Source organism: Engraulis encrasicolus, chromosome 8 (assembly GCF_034702125.1).
Source record: "Engraulis encrasicolus isolate BLACKSEA-1 chromosome 8, IST_EnEncr_1.0, whole genome shotgun sequence".
NCBI lineage: Eukaryota > Metazoa > Chordata > Actinopteri > Clupeiformes > Engraulidae > Engraulis > Engraulis encrasicolus.
In genome coordinates this window covers 17,149,495-17,173,870 of record NC_085864.1, presented here as the reverse complement: position 1 = coordinate 17,173,870, position 24,376 = coordinate 17,149,495, and the positions used below count along the sequence as shown (strand labels likewise).

Sequence of the window (24,376 nt, the reverse complement as noted above, 5' to 3'; positions counted from 1 at the left end):
GAACAAACTGTGCACCTGGAAGTAGACCTCCCTTCTTAATCTTATCACCACAAAACATCTTTTATGGAAATGGAAATCTGAATGGATAAATGGAAATGGAAATGCTGTGACACAGCAAAACATTACCCTCACCTATAACACGTGAAGCTGATGGCAGCTGGCTGTCAGACTTGTCGCCCGGGGGTTTCTAGTTCAGCTCAATATATGACGCAAAGGTATATTTATGACCTCAGTTTATGGCCTCAGTATATGGAAAATTAATTTTAATGTGAACAGAAAAGCTAACAAAACGGACACAAAGACTGGCAACATGAGGACAGAATCCTCATATCAGAAATATATATAATTTAAAAATATTTTTAAAAATACTTCAGCATCTCAAATACCACAACTCTCTGCTTACAATATTGGGCCAGATACACACAAAGTTCCCCATTCATGCCACTGCTTTCTCCATACATTTGTCAATCTTCTGGGCCTCAGTTGGCATGCACAGCATGCACATTATAAATTAGTCTCATTTCTGGCTCTGCACCCTTTGCTACTTCAGACATTACTTGTCTCTTCAAAGACACACAACCGAGCAGAATAACAACTGACTGGATTCATCCATTGACATGGTGGCTTTCCCATGTATGCACGAGACCTGAGAACCAGGGGACTTTCCGGCAAAGCGCACAGAAGGCCACAGTACATTTGGCCACTTTGCAGTTGGGACGTGCATGTCTGAAGCAACCAGGTGCGTGGCAACATGGTTGCTACAACAAGGATGAGATAGGGATGTTTTTTTTCTAAATAGGGCTCACAGGTGTCTTCTGTAGCTAAGGGAAGGCATGACTCTGGTCTCGGAGGTTCAAGTCAAACCAGTTCCTACAGTGTTTTTCACCCAGAGGAAGTTTGTCAGTAATGACAAAAAAAAATGTGTGTGTTTTTTTTATCCTTACTTTGCCAAGACTTCTGTAATTTTAGGCATCTCCATCAAACCACAACTGATTAAACACAATTGTTCTGCAGTTATTTTTCAGCATGAAAATCCAGCCTTGACAATTCTTATATGACATAAACAAACAGTCATTAGGCCTACTTTCAGATTGATACTGCACACCAAGCATTCACATTGTATCAAGCCCTATGTCAACCCTAACAAACAAACAAACAAACAAACAAACAATACAACACAATACAGTTGGAATACAGTTAAGCCATTACCTGTTAGCCTGCCAGTCTTACAGCATTCACTATCTGGTGTACGAGGCTTCAGCCAACTCTCTCCATTGTCATCCCAACAGCAGCACTCGGTTGTCCTTGTGTACGCCTTTTTGCCACAACAGATGTGGTGTTTTGATGTCTTAACCAAAGCAACTTTGTCACCATGCGGCCCACAGCATAGCATTTCTTGAAAGAATGATGAGGTTAAAAAAAATTGTTACATACTACAGTAGGCCTATTACATGTAAGCGACTGTTCTTTTTTTGCTATATGGTCACGACTCACGAGAATGAGTAGCACACATAAGTAGAATTATATTTATTCTGCAAAAACTTTTTTAAGAATAATGAAAATATGTTTCAAGGGATCAGGGAAAATTTGCTTGTGTATTACTTTACACTCTTCTCAACCACCTAAGGAATACTATGTTGACTGTAATACATGTGTTCAAAATATGTCACATAAATCACTGAACTGTCTTCAGTCTGCACATTGAGTCATAAAATCTAACTATGGTGTTCACAAATAATGAAACACCCTGTCCCTCCCTCCCAATGTACGACCACAGATTCAAGAATAGGCCTATATCCACAAATACCCGGCTCGTTTTGACAGCATACACCATCCAATGGTAGAGGCTCCACTCGAGGGTGTGTTTTGCAGCCCATGTCCATTAGGGGTCTATGAAAACAGCAGCACTGCTTTGATTTGTTGTACGTCTGGTTGCCACAACAGATGTGGTCAGGTGAAAGCTTTGGCCAAGCTACTTTGTGGTTGTGGGGTCCACAGAACAATGTTTCTGGTAAGGAAAAAAGAATATTTTATAATCACAAACAGACCAATGATATGTATGCATGCACCTAAATGTGATTAGGTGGCCTGAAACACAACACTGAGGCAATATAGAGAATTACCTTCAAGGGAAAATTAAATCCTACTGTGGATGTGCAGCATACAGCAATGCTTTTATGACACTGACTTGTTATACGTTTTTATGACACTAACTTATTAAAGCTCTCCCAAAGTGTGCACTATAACGATATCCAACATCCTTTTCAATTTGCACCCATGAGTTACTCTTACACCTCTTCCCATACGCCATCTTGCCATAGTGGGAGGTTTCACAGTGCATGCAATTACAGGCCAAAATAACTACTTGCAAAACATTGGTGAAGGCGTTAAGGTGTAGGCCTACCTGGTAGGTCGTTTTGACAGCATCTACGATCTGATGCTTTACGCTCCACTCGGGGCTGGTCACCGCTGTCAAAACAGCAGCACTGGGATGAGTTTGTGTATGACAAGTTGCCACAACAAAGATGGTCTGGAGACATCTTTGGCCAAATGACCTTATGACCATGTTTTCCACAATGCATTAACCCTTGGCTGGTGCTGCTGCTGCTGCTGCCAATGCTGGTGTCGCCCTGTACACCTGAAAATAAGCAGTGGACACAAATAGAGTCATCTTTAATGCAAACATGGCAGCTATAGTGGATGCAAACCACTGTCTTTGTTATTCTTCATACAAAAGACATTGCAGGTGTTGTGCCCTTTTTGGAAAGGAAGTCATGTGCTGGGTAAGGGAGTTGCACCCCTACACTGTGCACCTTGTTTGACAGGCAAAAAACATAATCTTATGCTATCTTTGACTATGTATTTTTATATTTTGATAGATAGTACATTAGATAACATTCATGTGGACTGCATTGTGGTGTTCTTTAAAAACCTTTGGTATAATGTTAAGGCTACAAACAAACAAACAAACAAATTAATGAATGAATAAATACATTGCATTTCCTCAGAGAAAATGTTGGACCTTGCTTGCCTTTCATGCATGCGTAATACCGACACATACAGTGCAACACGCCTCTACTATTTCCGTGGCATCATGAACACAGCCATAGGCTGAGGATGGTCTGAGGCAAACTGTGAGGGAGTTGAAGTTTTATTGATTTTCACAAAATCCAAAATGGCGGAAAAACTATCTTGGCTGAAAATGACATAGTTGCATTCAACTCTGCCCAAGTATTTCAGGATAATTTGCATTAGGACCTTCAATTAAAAGGTCACAAGTTGTTCGAAGTTAAACCTGTTGATGGTAGGCATTACTTAAGCTCCATTTTTAACCTCTACGATTCAAATTCAGTGAAGCAGTCATTGGCATGTTCCATGTTCCAAAGGAAAGATAATAATATCACATTTGCCATAGCTCATGATATACCAGGCTACCATTTCTATAACTGCTTGATTAGGCTTATATGCATAACCTCCAGACAGTGTGGAAGCTAAGATGCCGTACTGTATAATTTGTTTATAATCTGCAGTTAGGGCTAGTGTAACATGGAGCCAGGGCCGCTGACAGCTTTTGCTGGGCCCGGGACAAACGCATATGAAAGGGGCCCCTACCCAATACATACAATGTAATGAGGACCCAATTCTGGGCCCCCTATCTCACTGGGCCCAGGACAACATACCCCCTGTATGTGCACTCTTTGGGGGTAGGGGAGTTGAAGTGTACCAAATGGCCATAAGTTCCTTGGTTTATGTCCCGGGGCCAGTAAGCTACTGGGCCAATGGGTTATGTGTGCCAAAAAAGCAAACAATTATAAACAGCATATTTATTTTTACAAAATTTTTGATTTTTACAAAATTCAAAACGGAGAACCATCCTGGTGTAAAATAATGCCATATGGTGCGTTGGGTTTGTCTTGGTTCAAGGATTCCAGGGATGCCATGTTTTTGTAAATTGAACCAACAGTTGAAAAGTTAGCTTTCCAGTAGGTGACGCTAGAGAGTTCAAGGGACCTAGCACCCTACCCCTAAACAAACTACAAGCTCACAACTACAGGCCGGGCCGAACATTTTGGCATTGGAACAGCTAATTCGTCGCTATTTCGAATAGGCCCCCCATAGAATAATAATAAGTAGTAAACAGTCACAGTTCTATAGTAATGCATAGACTACGAATGAGCAGAGAAAGAAAAATAAACCCTATTGCCTCATATAGTATAGTGTACTTCTAACAATAAACACATTCACAGTAGGCTCTCCGGGGATGTGTGCACTGCTCAGCCCTTCACTCTACTCCCTTTTCGCACATGACTGTACAGCCAGCTACAGGTCCCATCATCAAGTTCGCTGACAAGGCACTGCATCAGAAATGGAGATGACTCTACCTACAGGGCTGAGGTGGCCACCTGGTGTGTAGATAACAACTTAGTCCTAAATGTCACTAAAAACAAAGGAGTTGATGGATTTCTGGAGGAGTCAACAAATGTCACACCAGCCAATTTACATACAGTAACTGATGATACTGCAGTACAGAGAGTTAACAGTATAAGATTCACAGGAGTCAACATCAACGAGTATCTAAGCTGGTCGCACCATAACGACTGCTTGACGAAGACGGCGAGACAGTGACTGTATGGCATGCCACAGTAAGACACTGGCCAATTGCTATAGGGCCTATGTACCATAGAAAGTAGCCTAGCCTTGTAATTTTACAGCCTGGTATGGTAACACCACTGCCCAAGACAGGAGAGCCCCCAATTGAGTAATCAAGTCCAATCAATGGGTAATAACATCTGAGCTACCCAGCATCCATAATCTCTACAACCAATAGCATACTACCATCTAGCTAGGCTACAGGTGCATGTCCGCCCATACCAGCCAACTAAAGGACAGCTTCTTTCCTCAAGTCATCAGGCTACTTAACGCCAAACCACCATAGATAAGGTCATGAATAGGCCTAATGCATCTCTTCTTCACTCATCATCACTCTCTCTCTTTTTTTTTTTACAACCTGAATTTTTTAATGCAGATATTTCTAGAAACTTTTTAAAAAAAACTTTTTTGAACTTTAGAACTCCTGCTTTTTTTTTATTTGTTTGGAACTCTGAGCAAAAAAAAAAAAAAGTTTCATTAGGTCTCGTGAATTCTTGAATCCAAGATCAAATGACGATAAACACCTTGTACAGTGAGTCCAATATGTATTTGATCCCTTGCTGATTTTGCCGGTTTGCCCACTAATAAAGACATGATCAGTCTATACATTTATGATAATATGTATTCAAACATGGAGAGACCGAATATCAAAAAGAAATTCCAGAAAATAACTTAAAATAATATATTTTAATTTATTTGTATTCAATTTAGGCCAATAAGTATTTGACCCCTCTAGCTAAAGAGGATAAAGTGCTTTGTGGCAAAGCCCTATATGTCTAGCACTGAGGTTAGATGCTTCTTTTAGTTAATGACAATGTTTGTGCATATAGTAGAAAATATTTTTTGCCCATTTTTCTTTGCACATTATCTCTAAAACATTAATAGTTTGTGGCTGTAGCTTGGCAAATGGGAGGTTCAGTTCTCTCCATAGAATTACTATAGGGTTAATATTTGGAGACTGTCTAGGCCACTTCACGACTTTAATATGCTTCTTATTGAGCCACTCCTTTGTTGCATTGACTGTATGTTGTGTATTATTGTCATGTTGGGAGATCCAAAAATGGCCCACCCTTCAGTGTAGTGGTGGAGGGAAGGACGTTTGCACTCAGGATTGCACATTACATGTCTCCCTCCATCCATTCATTGACGATGCGAAGTTGTCCTGTGCCTTGCCCAGACAAACACCCTCAAACCATAATGATACCACTTTCATGCATGATGGTGAGGAGGGTGTTCTTGGGATCATAGACAGCAGTACTCTTTCTCAAAACACATTGAATTGTGATAATGTCAAACAGCTTGATTTTGGTTTCATCTGACTACAGCACCTCCTTATCATATCCTAAACCAGTCTGATGTCTGTTGGCAAACCTCAAGTGGGACTGCGCCAGTTCCTTCTGAAGTAGAGGTACCATGTGTGCACTACAGGATTTTAAACCTCTGTGGCATTAAGTGCTACCAGTAGTTTTATCAGTGATTTTGGTCCCAGTAGCTTTGATATCATTGCCTAGTTCATCCCGTACAGCTCTAGGGTGATTTCTTTCTGTTCTCATGATTATCAAATCCCTACAAAAGGTCAAATCTTGTATAGAACACCAGACAGGCTGATGGATAGTCATTTTGTATTCCTCACATTTTGGAAGAAATGCATCAACAGCTGGGTCATTAATACCCAGTCTCTTCCTTGTGGCTTTGCAGTCCATTTAATCTTTGTTCAGGTCTAACATCGTGTCCCTGATATCATTTGACCACTCTTTGGTCTTTCCCATGCTGGTGAGGTTGGAGTGTGACTGATTCACTCATACTATGGACTGATTCTGCTGATTCAATGTGTCTTTTATGCATGTTAGTATGTACAGGTGTCTTTAATTCAGATGACAAGTTGATCGGAAGTGCCCATCTGGTCTGTGGGCCCGGAACTGCAATCAGTTGGCAGGGGATCAAATACTTATTTTGCTCGATGAAATGGAAATAAATTAATATATATTCTCTTCAGTTAATTTCTGGATTTTGTTTTTGATATTCTGTCTCTCCATATTAGAATACATATTATCATAACATTTATTGACTGATCATGTCTTTTTTAGTAGGCAAACCAACAAAATCAGCAAGGGATCAAATACATATTGGACTCACTGTATCTATTGTGTGCGTGTGCACTGAGCGGTCAGCGCGCGCGTAGCGCTGCACTGCAACTTGCATAGCCTACCGCTCGCATACAGCCCACTTGTGTTTCACGTGTCTAGTCTGTGCTCACTTTGCCAGTGCTGGCTCCCGTTTCCTTTTAGCGTATACTCCGTTTGCTTGCGATGGCCAAACTAGGCATTTTTTCAATCGCTGTTGTAGCCTATAATCGCTATAGGCAACACGTTTTCTGTGTACGCCCCCATTCTTGCAGAGTAGGTTAATTTAACACGTAACGAGTCAGGCAACTCTCTGCTCTGAGTGTTGAATTAACACTGCAGAATTAGCTGATCATTGTGGCGGGAACTAAAGATGAAAGTTTTAAAAACCGTTGCGGCAGATAGCCCTTTCAGTAGGCCACACAGGTAAAAGGATTGGTCTGAACGTCGGTGTTCAACAGCGAGCTTGGGTCTGGGAGATTCACATCGCAGGGATTGGCGAACCGATAGACCTTCCGTGACGTAGCATGCCTCTGCGCGCGAGAGACACTTGAGATTCTTCTGCAGCCAATTTTCCCCATGAGTGGCCAAATGCACGTTTCTGACATCACCAGTTGCCTTAGTTTTAATCACGCAGGAGGCGTCCCACTTCATCCTTATAGGCCTAAACAAAAATAATTACGCCTAATATTTAAACACACCCATAAATAAATAGCCTAAATAAAAAATTAAAAAGCCTAAATAGGCTGACCATTAACCTACAGACGTCAAATGCAAATAGGCGACCTTATAACAACCTTAAAATAGTCAAAGGCAACGCAAATACCGGCGACCCCCCCCCCCCCCACACACACACACACACACACACACACACACTCGCCCACATTTTCAATCAATAAAGCCACATTTACAAATGTGAATGCAAAAAAAGGAAAGAAACCCATATTCTCTGCAATGCACTCCGGTTGTCCACGTTGACACAGCAGGCAAACATGCAAACTTCAAGTCGAGTTAAACATTTTGGAAATAAAACACACTTGCCTTGGAAATTAAGAAATATTCACTGCCGACCTGATACCATTATGGCATTTCTGCCATCTCCACAATCACTCACCTTTTAACATCAAAGACAGGAACATAACCCCTCCGAGTAGCGACGTCCTATAGTTCTCCATTGCCACTTCTATCTGGTGTTGTGTTGAGGACCTAGACAAGTAAGCAAATGGACTAAGGGCCCTAATAGGACCTGTGGGCTATCCCTTATATTGGCAACCTGTCAGTCTACCACGCCCCCCTCAAAATACTCCTTTTTTTCTGGCAAGTCGCACACACTCTGGCTATCCATATGAGATGTGTCTATTTCCGCAATGCACCCCCAGCATCCTTTTCCATCACTGGCTAATAGGAGCCAATTGAGCGAGAGAGATTACAATGTGAGCATTGTTTTCATTAAACAATATATAGGCAACTGCACTAAATTTAGCACTATTAATAATTTAGCTAGTGTTTTGCCCAATAAATGGCAGGCTACTGATGAAATCTGCCGAGCTGAACAGAGTGTGTGAAGACATCTGGAATGCGTAACAGGATATCACACGCTCAGAGGCATAGGCTATCACTGAACTAGTTCTATTTCATTTGCCTGCTATGTTCAATGTTCCTAACTGGTCCTCTTTCAAACCATCCAGGTACAATGCACAAGCAGTAGCTTAACTTTGACGCATTAACAAATGACTGTGGAAAGTGGGATATGCTACATTTTTTATGGGATATTGAGATTAAGTTCACACTTAAAATGTCCAAACAGAACACAATGAGAAGATAGTCCGTTGCATGTTGATACATTTTGGTAGGCTAAAGGCGTAAAAGAGGGTTCAGCCTTTCCATATTTCTTGCATCATATACGACATACGACATGTTCTGTTTTAGAAAGAGAATTACAGAAGACATCAAAATTCGAAGGGAAAAAGATCATTATGGGCCTGCTGTATGTCGTGGTGATGAACTAATCACAGACATATGCAGTAGCTAGTAAACTTCTCAAGCCTGAAGGTGCCCACGCTGAAGTATACTGAGAACCAAACTAACTGGTTTTGTTTTGTTTGAAATTATCCCGAGAAAAATACCGTCAGATGAGTCACTGATTGACTGCATGATATGGCAGGATGTCCCTTGGCTAGGGGTAGATCTATGCAAAAATGTGCCCATATTCCCAGATTTAAATCGGATAAGGACCTCTCCCACTTCTACCTCTCTCTCTTCACTCCATAAAAGCTATCCGTCAGAATGGATTAGGCTACTTGGTGAAGGAATAGTGGTTCGTGTGAAAATTAATACACACCTCATTGTCTAATAATAATAATAATAATAATAATAATAATAATAATAATAATAATAATAATAACAATAGGGCCTAATAATATTAATAACAATAATTTAAACTGAAATAAGTTAGGCCTAAATAAACAAATGATTCTAAAATCACTTTCCTTTTAGTGACTGGATGAATGAGATAAACGCTGCGAGTGTGACGCAGTCACGTCTTCCTTTTCCCTTTTGAAAATCAACCGGATAAATTGGATAAATCTGTTTTTAATGTCAAATGTAAGGTTTTGTCGTTATAGACATGCACACATCGCTCCACTGCGTTGGCATTCTGGCGTTATAGGGTAAAATCCAGCATGGTTTCCCCAACAGCGGCGCAGCACAGCACTTGAGAGCATTTTTTATTTCCGACAGGAGGTCATGGTTTAGGCCAACTTTTTGATTGCTTATGGTTTTATTATTATTCATTATTTAGAATGGATCAGTTGGCACTATTTCGAAACGGTCTTGCAGTTGTTTAAAACAGTTTAAATGCGCCCTAATTTGGGCTATCAAAAACGCCGTTCTCGTGTGGCAAAACGCTGTATCAGACGGTTCTGAGAGTGGGTGCAACTGTCATGGACACTTTTTTCGTTTTTAATCATTACCAGTCGTGGTGGGTAATTATAATCTCCTACAATGTGGTAGCCTACAGGCCTACTACAGAGTTTGTAGGCCTACACGTGAATGCGTTTGCAAAGCTTCGTGAATCATTTTAATGCGTAGACATGAGCATGCAATGTTGCAATTTTGTTTACAAAAATACTGTATAATTTAAATGGTATTAATTTTAAATGAATTTCACATTGGGCTACAGTGTTAAGTAGCTGCCCTGAATGGGTCACTATGCCCTCCTACAGGCACAGATCTATGTCCATCCGTTTTAATGGTGCCAGCGTATAGGTGCACAGATCTGTACATTGCACTGCGCTGAATTTTTCCAATTTCAATGCCCAGGTGACAAAAATGTAGCTTATTTTGCTGCATCTGTGGCTATATTGTTTTGAAGAATAAGACTAGGCCTATAGGTCGAAGAAATTCATTCCGATCAAAATGTATATTCATTTCTATTCTATTCATTTCAAACTCCTATCCTAATTATCTTATCTTTTACCCTGGCAGTTATTTTTATACCACCTTTCTATAAAAAAAAATCTCATTTAGCGTGCTGCCTTCACACACGCACACGCACGCGCACGCACACGCACACGCGCACACACACACACACACACACACACACACACACACACACACACACACACACACACACACACACACACACACACACACACACACACACACATCCTGGAATCCTGGTAGCCTGGGAACTCCCACACTGCCTTTAGTTCTACACAATCGTTTCGATCTGAAAGACACTCTCACTTGTGATTAGGTCTGGTGTTAACCAGGCAAGAATCCTGGAGCGTTTAGCCAAAAACACTCTGACTGGATAAGAATAATAATACTATAGCCTAATACATACATAGCCTACTCCTTGAATCTCTACTCTAGAATCCCTCATTTATGATTCATTTCAAATTCTAATGCAAGTCTCCCAATCACATGCATGCTAGTCCTTGAGGGATTTTATATATTTTTTATAAATTTTATATATTGTTTTAAATTCTTTTATGTAGGCCCTCTGGATTTATTGACTTCGTATTATAATTTTAATTTCGATGTAATGTCTATTATTTGATTGTTCTGTATCTTGGCTGCATTGGTGGGGGGGGGCTTTTACTCCATCATCATTTAATAGTAATAATATTTGAATAGGCCTATATTTAATAGCACCTTTCAAAACACTCGCGCACTGTACAAAGACAAGCAATAATGCAACAGCATTATGTGGCAGTAGCCGGTCTGTCTGTTGGTCAGTGTGTTCAACGGAAACATGCTTTTTAGGATGTCAGCTCTTGGTCCGAGATGCATGGTGCTTCCTGGAGACCTTTTTAGTTCCTAGGTCCTTTCCTGAAGTCAGTTGGTTTGATTAGTCACCATTGTGACCCTATTGTTAGAGCAACCCTAATAAGGCAAGGCAAGGCAAGGCAAGGCAAGTTTACTGTAGTTATAGGAAAGGCCCAAAGTCAGCCTTATGGTAGCAACCAGCTTGTTGTGTGGATGTGTGTTCTCTACTTAATCCTGGGCGAATACTTAAAAAAACAGACTTGGCATCTGCACTTATTGTTCTGTATATTGTCTATGCACTTTGTACCTGCAAGTGTTGTATGATATGAAGTCACTTTGTAAGTCACTTTGTAATGTAATGTAATGTACATAACGTCACTCAAACGTAAGGTAAAGTCCTTTCTGTTTACAACCCCTCTTCAGTAAATCTGCGACCTCACTAGGGATACTGACGCCCAGCAGTGAAGCACTGCAGCAGAGGTGGCCAAAGTAAAAATAAAAGTAAAAAACAATACCTGCCATAGTTTCCTTCCAACATAAGTAAGTAACTGGTAAGTGAGTAAGTGAGTACCTGGTCTGCAGTTACTATTGAATGATGTACCTGATTCTGCACTGGTTGGATCAAATTTGTGGCTTTTTTATTTAGCGTTTTAGCTTTTTTCGCTAAAAACAACATCTATCCACCTCATTAGGTACAATGGAATAACTGGTGTAACCACTATGTAATAACATCATGTGCTAGTGTTGTACTTTCACCAGAAATGTACCTCTACTTTTACTTTGGCCACTGGACTGCAGTAATGCATGCCATGCTTGGTGGGTTACGAGAGCCATCTTGCATCAAAGAGAAATAAAATTTGCTTTCGAACTTTGGCCTACGTGATACCAAACGTGCTCACTATGAAAAAGGCAGACCTCGCATGGACTCACTCATTGATTCTGTATTTTTAACTTTTTTTATCTTAAAGGGACACTGTGCAGGAAATGGTCAAAAAAGATACTGCAACTATGCTGCTCATTGAAACTGGGCTGCCTATTGCCAAATTTGATCTTAGTAAGAAACAAATTTGTTCTAGTATGGTCCAAGTAGAGTCATTTTTGCAGCTAAAAATGGCTATTTTTGGAAATTCAAAATGGCGGACCATGGAGAAGATCCCCCTTTTCATGTATGAAAAGTGCAATTTTTCCAGTCATAATGAATACTTAGAATTTGATGGTGGTGGTAAGTATTCATGAAAAAGGTAACATTAGTGAATGGGTATCATGAATTCTGGAAATTAACAACTGAAAATCTCACACAGTGTCCCTTTAAGTAGCTGCTCATCAAAAATGTCTGACATGTGTTTCCCCAATCACATGCAAGGATTTTTTGGTCATCATCTACCTGTCCCCTGGACCCTATGCCATCTCAAATTGTCAAAGACTGCTGCACCCCTCTCGCCCGAGTCGCCCCTCTCATCACAGACATCCTGAACTCCTCTCAAGACCCCCCCCCGCCTCCTCCAGGCAGCCGTCATTCCTCTCCTCATAAAAAGCTGGCCTCGACTCAGATGATTTCAATAACTACAGACCCATTTCCAACCTTACATTCCTGTTAAAACTCCTGTCAAAACAATCTGTATGAAACACCGATAGCACTGAAACGGCCCACATCAAAGTTATGAATGATCTTCCTCTTTCCTTTCACTCCGGCTCTCTTACCATCCTTCTCCTCCTTGACCTCAGTACTGCCTTTAACACAGTCAATCACTCCATCCTCTTAAACCATTTAGAATCTATCGCCAACCCCACCGTCTCCTGGTTCAAATCCTACTTGTCTGAAAGATTCCACTTTATAACCAACAACCATTATACAGGTACAGTATATCCCACTGTCATACACGGAGTCCCTCAATGCTCAGTACTGGGCCCCATTCTCTTCCACTTGGACACTTCATCCGCCGCGTTTGACTCCAATTCCACTGTTATGTCGATAATACCCTTGTCTGGTTACCACCAGACCTAATCTCAAATGAGAGTGTCTTTCAGGTCAGAACCATTGCGTAAGGCAACATGGCCATCACCACCCTCACTGGCTGCCTTACTGACATTAAAACCTGGATGAACCACACCTTTCTTAAACTAAACAGCAATAAAACTGAGAACATCATTTTAGGTCCAAAATCCATCCTTCCGATGGCTGTCACTCCGTCACTCCTTATCACGTTGGGATCTACAGGCCGAACCGCGAGCTCTCAAACGCGTAAGTTACTATAGGCCCTAAAAATCCCTCTGGGTGCTACCCGGGGGAGTGTCCACGGCGGGTGAAGTCGGCACGGTGTGTTCGTGAAGCAAACTGTGCCCAATCAAGCACGAGGGGAGCAGACAGACAACTGATTAGTTGGGACGTCTGGTCAGATTGGCTAGGTGTGCACTCGCCTTTACATTGTGCAATATTGACCTTTGGCACCTGGAGCTGCATGACGTAGTATTCAGGCTCATGAGATTTGAGATATTTTTTTAATTAAAAATGTTGGTATGTTAGAGCTGAATGAACACATTCTAATGCAAAATGAGGGTCTTAACATTTAAATGCAACCTATTTCGTGTTTTATGTGCTTCAGAGGTTGAGATATTAACCCCTTAGTGCAGCACCTATGTTATAACCTTACTGTCACCAAAATTGTAATGTCTATGTCTTAATCTGTTACTTAAGGGTATCGGCACTGTCATAGCAATGTTGCTATGATGTGGTTGAGTATTTTCAGCAAATAGTGAATAGGCCCGCCGGCGGCCCCATCTGCAGTAAGAGGGTACGTTTTTATAGGCTGAGGGCAACTTTTCCCAAAAAAAAGGGCTCAGGCATTCAGCAGGCGTTTTTTGCAGTTGCTTCAGTCGTCAGTGGGTTAACCAAGTAACTAAAACATCCTTAGTCCACCTATACAAAACATGTCATGTCTGCTACCCACTCTTTCCACCCCAGCTGCATTAATCATCACCTCCAGACACGACTACTACAATAACATCCTGTATAGCCTCCACTGCACTGCTCTTCAAAAATTAAAATGTATTCAAAACTCGCTTGGCTGCTCAACCGCTCACCCTTCAGAGAGCATATCACTTCTGTCCTCTGTCAACTTCACTGGCTTCCCATAGAACAACACATATTTCAAGATATATTTCAACAACCTTACCCCCTCGTACCCAACTGACCTACTCCATCGCTACTCTCCCACCCATCGATGCTCTGCAAACGCCACTCTCATCCCTCCCATCACCATGACCAAGTAGGCCTACTTGACAATCTGAGACAGAGCCTTCACCAATGCTGCCCACACCTTCTGGGACTCCCTCCCTGTATGTGCGTGCGAGTGTGTGTGTTAGAGGTGTGTCGTTCATGAACGAGCCGGTTCTTTTGAGCGGCTCCCTGAAGTGAACGATGGGAACCGGATCACAGCTGGGGGAGCCACTCGACCGTTATTTCGTTCATTTTTCATTCATTTTAAGCATGTGACCTCGACCAGAGTAATTAAATTCAGGGAAAAAAACACAATTGTTTGCCTCAAAGAGAAGCAAAAACGGTCTTTAGAAGCAGGAGAATAATCAGTTGTTGTTTGGACAACATTACCTTGAGGAGGAGTCAAAATATTACATTCTTAACACTGAATAAATAATTTAAAAAAGAGCCAAAAGAGCCAGTTTTTTGAACGGCTCTTTGAAAGGAACGAGCCACTAAGATCCGGATCCCGAAAAAGAGCCATAAATCCCATCTCTAGTGTGTGTGGCTGACGTTTGGTTGTAGCCATGTAATCATATATGATGTGTCACATCCCACACCCACCACCTCACTGCTTGCTCCAGCTTTTGCTTGGCAACTAGAGTAACATTCTCCCAAAACACTGAGGCCAGGTTTTATGTAGAGGGAAATGTAGGCTATTGACAGGACCGCCATACAAAGGCAAATTGCAATAGCTGCGTTTCTTTGTTGTTGCCAAAATTGAGTTTAGACTGAAAATAGTCTTCATTTCACCTCCTTTTATCTTATGACAAACCCTTATTGTTCAAATGTGTCCCATTTTAGAGATATTGCTACCTCAAATGTACAGTAACTACAATATCCAACCTTACCCAATCCCATTCAATCCAACATCTCTCATTGTCAATGTTTGTGTGTAGTTACTGTACTGTGCCTTTAGGAGCTCTATGGATGACACTAAATGCCCCTGTATTGTGGAAAAAAGGTTCTTCGCACACTGCTTTGGATTTTCTCTCTCTACGTTTTTATTTTATTTTATTCATTCACTGGCAAATGGCCAGAAGAAAAAATCCAAAGCAGCGTGCTAACCTTTTTTCCACAATACTGTACATTACTTTTTTGTTCAGCACCAGGGATTGTGCCCAAGTAACTCTACAAGTGACTAAATGTCCCTGCCATTGAGAGATCACTGTATTTCATTACACATAGCTTTCATCAAAAGCAACTTGAAAGTTATTACAAAGATAGAAGGTTCAGGTAGCTTTCACAAGAGCACTTTGACATGCAAAATGTTTAGGGAGACCACACACAATCTTAATGATAAGGGTGGTATACGAACCGGGCAGGATGATGACTCCATGTCATGGGCCCCTGGGCCAGACAACAAGAAAGGCTCCCCCACGGGGGTTAACAGTCAGATTCAGGCTTCGGGGTTTCAGTCAGGCCAGATGTTAGAGATGTGGCTTTGGGGGTATGTCCCCAGGGAAAATTTGGAAATACACTTGTTGAAAGTGTGATTTCAACGCAGTGTGACAAAGGAAAAATAGAGGCTTGGTCTTCACGGTGTGTGTGTGTGTGTGTGTGTGTGTGTGTGTGTGTGTGTGTGTGTGTGTGTGTGTGTGTGTGTGTGTGTGTGTGTGTGTGTGTGTGTGTGTGTGTGTGTGTGTGTGTGTGTGTGCGCGTGCGTGCGTGTGTGTGCATGTGTCTGGCTACCTGCCACACGTGTGTGTGTCTGTGTGTGTGTGTGTGTGTGTGTCTGTGTCTCTGTGTGTGTGTGTGTGTGTGTGTGTGTGTGTGTGTGTGTGTGTGTGTGTGTGTGTGTGTGTGTGTGTGTGTGTGTGTGTGTGTGTGTGTGTGTGTGTGTGTGTGTGTGTGTGTGTGTGTGCACTCAAGTTCAAGGAAGCTATCCCTAATGGAGACATTCGTGGAAATACCACACTGGCCTTCATTAAGAAGCCTAGCGGGCCCAAATTTCTACAAACAGAAATAAATGTTGACGTCAGTGTTCGGATGTTGGTGCCTTTGGCTTAACGGTTCTGAGAAAAAAGTCCGCTGCACGACCAGGATTTCTTTTGCTCCCAATATTTAATTTTTTTCGTGACGTTTCGGGTTTTACCCCTTCTTCAGACGAGACAATACACAGAAAATACACCCCATATATACAAATTCCAGGTGATCACATGATCCCATTGCAGGTGTTAACAATTGCTATGAATAAATTGGCTCACTAATCCCACCACTCATTACTCACAGAGCTGGTGACATCACACACATATTACAAGTGACTCTCCCCTACAAACACAGGTGACACTATACATTATGTTCCTATACAACAGAAACACCCATAAGGAATGCTAGATTGTGAAAAAAGGAAAAAAAATTATATACCCATTATATACACATGTTGGCAAGATTCAAGCATAGTCAAAAAATGTGACAGCAAAACAGAATTAAGTCGGCTATAGAGCTCACACTATAGGTTGGCACAAGTAACATTAAGTCCATCAAAGGGGCATGTGAAGAAAAGTCCATTTTTTGCACACAGTTTCAGGAGACACCACATCACATACAGCTCCAGGCCTTCTTATTAGAATACCATGAAAAAGTTGATTTATTTCCATAATTCCATCAATAATGTTAAACTGTCATGGATTGTAGATTCATGGCCCAGTTTTTTTTTAACTATTCCAATCATTAAATTGTTTATTTTTACACATTTTGGTCTTCCAGCTAAAAAAAAACATGAATTGGGGAATTCACATCATTAGAATATTGTAATAAAATCACAATTTTCTTCATCAAAATTTGTTTCACATCAGTGCACATCAAATCAGTTGAACTTTGGTACTTTCTACACAACATGCAATGTTCAATACTTGGTTAGGACTCTCTCTGTCTTAATATTATTAATAATAACGGCCATGATGCGTTTAACATTGAAGTCAATGGCAGAAACAGTGCATGGGAGTAATGGAAGGCCAGATATCCTTGATGCTTTGCCGTCAGCTGTTTTTGTATAGCTGACCTGGTGTCCCACACTTCACTCTTCAATATACCCTGTAGATTTCCATGCCACGTTTTGGCGCTAACTCACCAGTTTAATTCTAAATAACCAGAAATGAAACCCCATTGAAAATGAATGGGGTTTTATTTCTGTTGAGTTAGAATTAAACTGGTGAGTTAACACCAAAACGTGGCATGGAAATCAACAGGGTATATTAAAGAGTGAAGTGTGGGGCACCAGGTCAACAAACAAGAACAGCTGACAGCAAAGCATCAAGGATATCTGGGCTTCCATAACTCCCATGCCCTGTTTTTGCCATTGACTTCAATGTTAAACGCATCATGGCCATTATGAAGACAGAGAATGTCCTAACCAAGTATTGACCATTGCATGTTATGTAGAAAGTACCAAATTTCAACTGATTTAATGTGACCAGAATTTTGATGAAGAAAAATGTGATTTTATAACAATATTCTAATAATGCGAATTCCCCAATTCATGTTTTTTTTTTAGCTGGAAGGCCAACGTATATAAAAAGAAAAAAAAAATGATTGGAATAGTTAAAAAACTGGGCCATGAATCTACAATCCATGACAGTTTAACAGTATTGATGGAATTATGGAAATAAATCAACTTTTTCATGGTATTCTAATAAAAAGGCCTGGAGCTGTATGTATACAGTAGGGTCGCAGCAGTAGAGGAAAGAATCCCTCTCTAGAGTCACAAGTTGGCGGCAGGAGACACCACATCTAGAGTCACAGGTTGGCGCTGAAAGACCCCACATCTACGTCACAAGTTGGCGCTGAGAGCCACTACAACTAGATCAGAGGTAAGCCTTGAGGGACCTCACATCTGAAGTCACAGGTGGGCCCTGAGAGACCGCGCATCTAGAGTCACAGGTGGGCGCTGAGGGATACTATGTCTAGAGTCACAGGTCGGCGCTGAGGGATACTATGTCTAGAGTCACAGGTCGGCGCTGAGGGATACTCCATCTAGAGTCACAGGTTGGCGCTGATGGGTACTACATCTAGAGTCACAGGTTGGCGCTGATGGATACTACATCTAGAGTCACAGGTAGGTGCTGAGGGACCCCACCTCTAAAGTCACATGTTGGCGCTAGGTCTAAGAACCAGGAGCTAGTAAGATTGGATTCACAGGAAAGGTCTCAGGTCAAAATCTTCATTTAACCCTCTAGGAGACAGAGTCCCCAATGTGTATATCCAGAATGCTTCTCTCTTTAGTAGTAGGGAATTCACATCCCCTCCACGACTTGGGCACTTGACATGTTCAATGCCTATGTACCTGAGAGTTGAGACGTTGTGTGAGGCAGCTGTGAAGTGAATCGCCACTGGACTCTTCTCGTTGTGGTTGCGGATATTCGACCGATGTTCAGCTATCCTGGTTTTCAAGCTCCTGGTTGTTTTTCCAATGTAGGCCAGCCCACAGGGACACCTGAGCATGTAAATGACATTGTTACATGTAATCACACCTTTAATGCGCAACTGTTTCCCTGTGAGGGGGTGATGAAAGGTCTTTGTCTTGATAGTGAAATTGCATTGGGCACACTGGCCACATTTGTAATTGTCTTGGGGAATCTGCCGCAGAAAATGTTCTGGTTGGGGAGGGTGGTGGGCTCTCACCAGTAGGTTCCTCAAATTGGGTGGTCTTTTGAATACCACCCTTGGGGGTGATGTGAAACAGCTTAGAGAAGGGTCAGATGTGACTATATGCCAATGCTTCTGTATAATTGACTGGAACTCATGGCTGAGCGGTGAATACTGTACTATGCAGTTTAAGCGGGCTTCTGTGGCTTTGCGTCTTGTGGTGTATAAACAGTCTGTTTGGGACATACAGTTGAAGCGCCTCCTAGCGCTTGTGATCCACTCAGGCTTGTATTGTCTGTCTCCGAACCGGGTCTCCAGGTCCTGGGCTTCCTTCTGAAAGTCCTCGTCTTTGCTGCAGAGCCGTCTGATGCGGCTAAACTGTGAGATGGGTAAACTTTTTTTCAGTGGAACTGGATGATATGAAAGGCCGTGTAGGATGGAGTTTTTGTCTGTTGGCTTACGGTAAAGAGTGGTACCTAAGTGTTCTCCATTCCTATACACCAGTATGTCTAAAAAGCTCATTTGATGTTTGTTGTATTCCATGGTAAATCTAAAGTGTGTATTACATGAATTTATGTATTCGTGGAATGTTTTGAGCTGACTCTCTGTACCTTGCCAAATAAAGAACACGTCGTCGATGTAGCGTTTCCAGTTAGTGATGTGTTGAAGATGAGGGTTGCATTCATCCCAGATGTATTGCTGTTCGAAGAGGCCGCAGTACAAGGAGGCGAAGCTCAGGGCCATCTTAGATCCCATGCTGGTCCCTGAGATCTGCAAGTAGAAATCCGATCCAAACATGAAGTAATTAAACTTAATGACTATTTCAATCAGGACCACAATGCATTGTGTGGGGGGAGTGCAACTGGGGCGCTGGTTTAAGAAATGCTCGGAGGCTTGTAGGCCTCCTCTGAACGGTACATTGGTGTAAAGTGACTCAATGTCCATAGTGACCAGAAACATCTCCTCCACAGGCATAGTAATACTCTGGAACATCTTGATGCACTCAACTGTGTCTTTTATGTAAGAGGGGAGGGAGGTGACTAGCGGTTGAAGTAAATGGTCAACGAAGGCAGAAATGTTTTCTGTGAGAGACCCTATGGCAGCTACTATCGGCCGTCCGGGGGGTACATCTGTATATATTTTGTGGATTTTTGGAAGAGTGTATAGAATGGGTATCACTGGGGTGTTGACAGTCATGAAAGCATGCTCACGTTTGCTGATGTGATTGTGCTGCAGTAATGAATTCAAGTGGGTGTGGATAGTTTCTTTAAATTTCGTAGTGGGGTTGAATGTCAAGTGGTGTTGCCCAGCTGCCTGGCTATTTCCCCTTCATAAGCCTGGCGATCCAAAATGACAATCCCGCCTCCCTAGAGAGGGATTCTTTCCTCTTCTGCTGCGGCCCTACTGTATGCATATGTGATGTGGTGTCTCCTGAAACTGTGTGCAAATGGACTTTTCTTCACATGCCCCTTTTATGGACTTAATGTTACTTGTGCCAACCTATAGTGTGAGCTCTATAGCGGCCTTAATTCTGTTTTGCTGTCACATTTTTTGACTATGCTTGAATCTTGCCAACATGTGTATATAATGGGGAAATGGAATTTCAAGCATACTTGCCTTTTTGTTATTTGTTTATTTTTTTTCCTTTTTTCACAATCTAGCATTCCTTATGGGTGTTTCTGTTGTATAGGAACATAATGTATATAGTGTCACCTGTGTTTGTAGGGGAGTGTCACTTGTAATATGTGTGTGATGTCACCAGCTCTGTGAGTAATGAGCAGGGAAGCTGACAGAGGGGGACAAAGGGGTCACTTGTCCCAGGCCCAAGGAGACAGGGGGCCAGAATTGGATCCTCATTACATTGTATGTACTGAGTTTGGGGCCCTTTCAGATGTCTTTGTCCCGGGCCCAGCCAAAGCTGTCAGCGGCCCTGGTAATGAGTGGTGGGATTAGTGAGCCAATTTATTCATAGCAATTGTTAACACCTGCAATGGGATCATGTGATCACCTGGAATTTGTATATATGGGGTGTATTTTCTGTGTATTGTCACGTCTGAAGAAGGGGTAAAACCCGAAACGTCAGAAAAAAAATAAAATATTGGGAGCAAAAGAAATCCAATGCCTGACTTTTTTCTCAGAACCGTCTAGTCACTTGTGGTCCTGCTTCCAGGTCAGACGTTCCTGTGGATGTGCGAGCTTTCCACCATTACCTCAACCGGTGCCTTTGGCTTAACCATTTAGCCATGTCCCATTGGGACTAGACATATCTCTTGTCATAAAATACAAAATACAAAAAACACATTATCATATAATACATTACAATGTACTGTAACAATAACACAATGAAAGCATTGTGGGAAAAAGCAACAACATTTAATAACATGATAGCCTATTCCTCAGTGAATACAAATATTCCATCCTCCATGTAGGCCTACACTCCAATGCGCACAGGAGGTGTTGTTATAAGTCAGCAAACTAATCATTTTTTAGGCTTTTCTGTTATTTTTATAAAGAATAGGATTTGGATATTTGGTCACATTAGAACACTGACGTATATATTATATAAATTATTGAATATACCTCAGCGCATTATTTTAGACAGACAGAACACCTGATTGACAGAACTAGTCCTCCTATTTCTTTGTCGCTAGAGGGCGCTGTATCTTTCAGGCGGAACTTTATCATCATCGTCCTCAGTTCTCCCCCGGTTCTTTTCGTGGTGGGACGGCTCTTCTGTCATCTCTCTAGTAGGTGTCCTTTTAATGTGTATAGTTAACTTATAAATTGCCTTAATTGAGCTATGGGCGAAAGAAGTTCTTTTTTCTAATTTGAGGCAATAGTTTGAAACTTGCTGTTGACAGCTGTTCCGTACCTACATGTGAAACAGTCATGTAGGCTGTGTTTTACGTTGTTGTTACGTTGTTGTCCACTGCTCACAGTGTCGCATGTTAAACCAAATGTACCCTCTTGTTAAAATCCTGTTTTATTTTATTATATCTCCACGGTCTTCATCGTCTGTTTACGCATGTAAGCTAACCAGAGTAGACTCCGCTGGCACACTACGTCGACTCGTTTCTAAACTGGATTTTGTTCAATAATACCACAAGTTTTGGGCTGTGTCCCAAGAGGGCTGTTCGGCTGCTCAGAAGACACATAGGCCTAGTTGTCACTGTTTTGGATTCTCTTCAATAGTTATGGTGTGTTGTTTAGCCTTAATAGTGTGGTATGAGATGTCATTCCGTAGGATTTCGATGCTAAAATTTATTTTATTGCTTCATTTGGGGTCCTACTATTGAAAAATGATGGGTTTCGAATTTTCTGACCCCGTTATACCCCTCCTCTAGGGGGCGCTTCTTGGCCCTGGCCAGTATAGCTACCGAACCCATATATCTAATAATAATTATCACATTTTCACAATCCTGGTGTCAATGACAGGGTTATTGATGATGCTGAGTCCATTTATGACAGTTTCATTATGGTCAGAAGTTGCTATTACACATATTTACACACACACATTTATAATATGCGTTATTATTTGCATTGTATGCTGACAATGTGTCTTATGAAGTAGTGAACCGGAAAAGGCCTAAGCGTACCCATTAAGCCCAACAAAATCTAAATTTCTTTATTTAAATAATTTGATAAATAGTAAGATTTACCTCTCCTCTCAATGTTTGTCACTGAGTTGATGAATATTTCAAAGTACAATATGAAGATTTTTAACGAGAAAAGTGAAAAGTCTGAATGGGCTTAAATGGTACCATTGGTACCATTTAAGCCCACTTGTGTTTCAAATAAGCTCATATAGTTATTTCTCTATCAAAATACCTGGTGAGGTGTGTGAATTGAGTTTAAACAGTGTCGCCTACATGGCATAAATGGTTTCAGACCAAAATATTAAGATTTGCTCACAAAATAATGCATAAAACCTAATTAAATATTACGGCATCTCTTACATCATGTACTTCATAAAATTCTTCATCGAAACAGATAAATTAATTTTTTCTTATTGATTATTGTCAGTTCATTACATTACGCCTTTTAACCAACAACTTGAGATTGTACAGCACTTTTTATGTCCCTAAAAGACATTTTTGGTTAGCATGCATGCCAACTTGCATGCATTTCAATGGGCTGTACCATTTAAGCCCACCTAGTACCCATTAAGCCCGCCTATACAAAAAGCTATTTTATGGAAATAATCAGCTCCACAAAACATTTTATGATTCATTTCTTTAAAGATCAATGCCAAACAAACTGGAATATGCTAAGAATTCATACCTAACCACCTTAAGTCTTACGGCAGAGTAAGATAAAGATGGTGTGTGGTTGTATCAAGAGAATATCGGCGTTTGCTTGCTCATAAAACATCTTTCCATTTGAAGGGAAATTCTATATTTTAGCAAAACACTGGACATTTATACATAAAAATCATTACATTTACCTCTTAGTTCACTAAATATGAAAGTATTTTCAAAACATTTGACTTAAACTAGCTGAAATTCTATGATTTCTGACATGTCCCAAAACAGCAAAGTTTTGAGGCGACTTCTTGTCAGTAGTCCTGAGACTGGATTCACTTGGACAGGGATTACTCAACGATAAAAAATGTGATTTGTTTGCAATAAAAAACATTTTGTCAGTTACTAAACCCTTTAATTGGATAGGGTGATGAACAACAAAATCCACCTTTTCCCTTTCTTTAAATTGACCTCAAAGTTGAAAGTGGGCTTAAAGGGTACATGGGCTTAATGGGTACGCTTGCCTATTAACCGTGTTTCAACCGTCTTCAACATCATAGTCATTTTTAGTGCATTGCATCACATCTCCGCGACCCACCCAGGAACCCTCCGCGACCCACTTTTGGGTCCCGACCCACCAGTTGAGAATCACTGATTTAGAGAAAGTAAAAAATAGAACAATTTCTGGTCTCATCATGTCTGAAACGTTACTTAATAAGCTACTATATGAGTTATATTTTAAGTATTTTTGCACTTTTATGATAATTTTATGAGCATTTATTTACATAATTTTGGCATCGGGGTAAGTTGAGCCTTTCGAGACGGGGTATAAGATGAGCCGCTTATCCAACAATATGTATTTTTTGGCATAGTTCTGTTGCTTTAGTTGTTTTATTTCATAGATTCATTAGTTACATTTCTTATAATAAATAAAAGTTGTTTAGCTGAGATTTTTGCCTGGGCTCAATTTACCCCAAGCAGTGGCTCATCTTACCCCGTACACGGGGTAAGATGAGCCACCTGAAAAAATATTAATAAAAGGCAATTCTAACCATGACAGTTTATCAATTAGTTTTTGCTCTTATAGTAACAGGACACTTTGAAATTTAGCATGGTGTGGGATTTTTTTTTTTTTTGTGATTAACATTTTTTTTATTGTTTTTCAAGATTTACACAGAAACATCCCTTGTCCGCCCACCCCCCACCCCAACCCCCAACATGCCACCACATATATAAATAATATAATA

At 41.1% G+C, this 24,376-nt stretch overlaps 2 protein-coding genes across 2 annotated transcripts in view; one reads left to right on the top strand and one right to left on the bottom strand.

Moving 5' to 3' along the window:
* si:ch211-195m9.3 (uncharacterized) overlaps positions 1–19,644 on the bottom strand; it is a 40,923-nt gene extending 21,279 nt beyond the window's left edge. The window contains exons 1-3 of the mRNA XM_063205978.1: positions 19,500–19,644; positions 2,564–2,638; positions 1,832–2,008 (exon numbers count right to left, since the gene is read on the bottom strand). Coding sequence (XP_063062048.1) covers positions 1,832–2,008; positions 2,564–2,638; positions 19,500–19,644 — 397 coding nt within the window. The remainder of the gene's footprint in view (positions 1–1,831; positions 2,009–2,563; positions 2,639–19,499) is intronic.
* Positions 19,645–21,544: 1,900 nt separating this feature from the next.
* Positions 21,545–24,376, top strand: part of gemin7 (gem (nuclear organelle) associated protein 7) — a 5,453-nt gene continuing 2,621 nt past the window's right edge. Inside the window, exon 1 of the mRNA XM_063204341.1 lies at positions 21,545–21,635. The gene's annotated coding sequence lies outside the window, so the exon portion shown is untranslated. The remainder of the gene's footprint in view (positions 21,636–24,376) is intronic.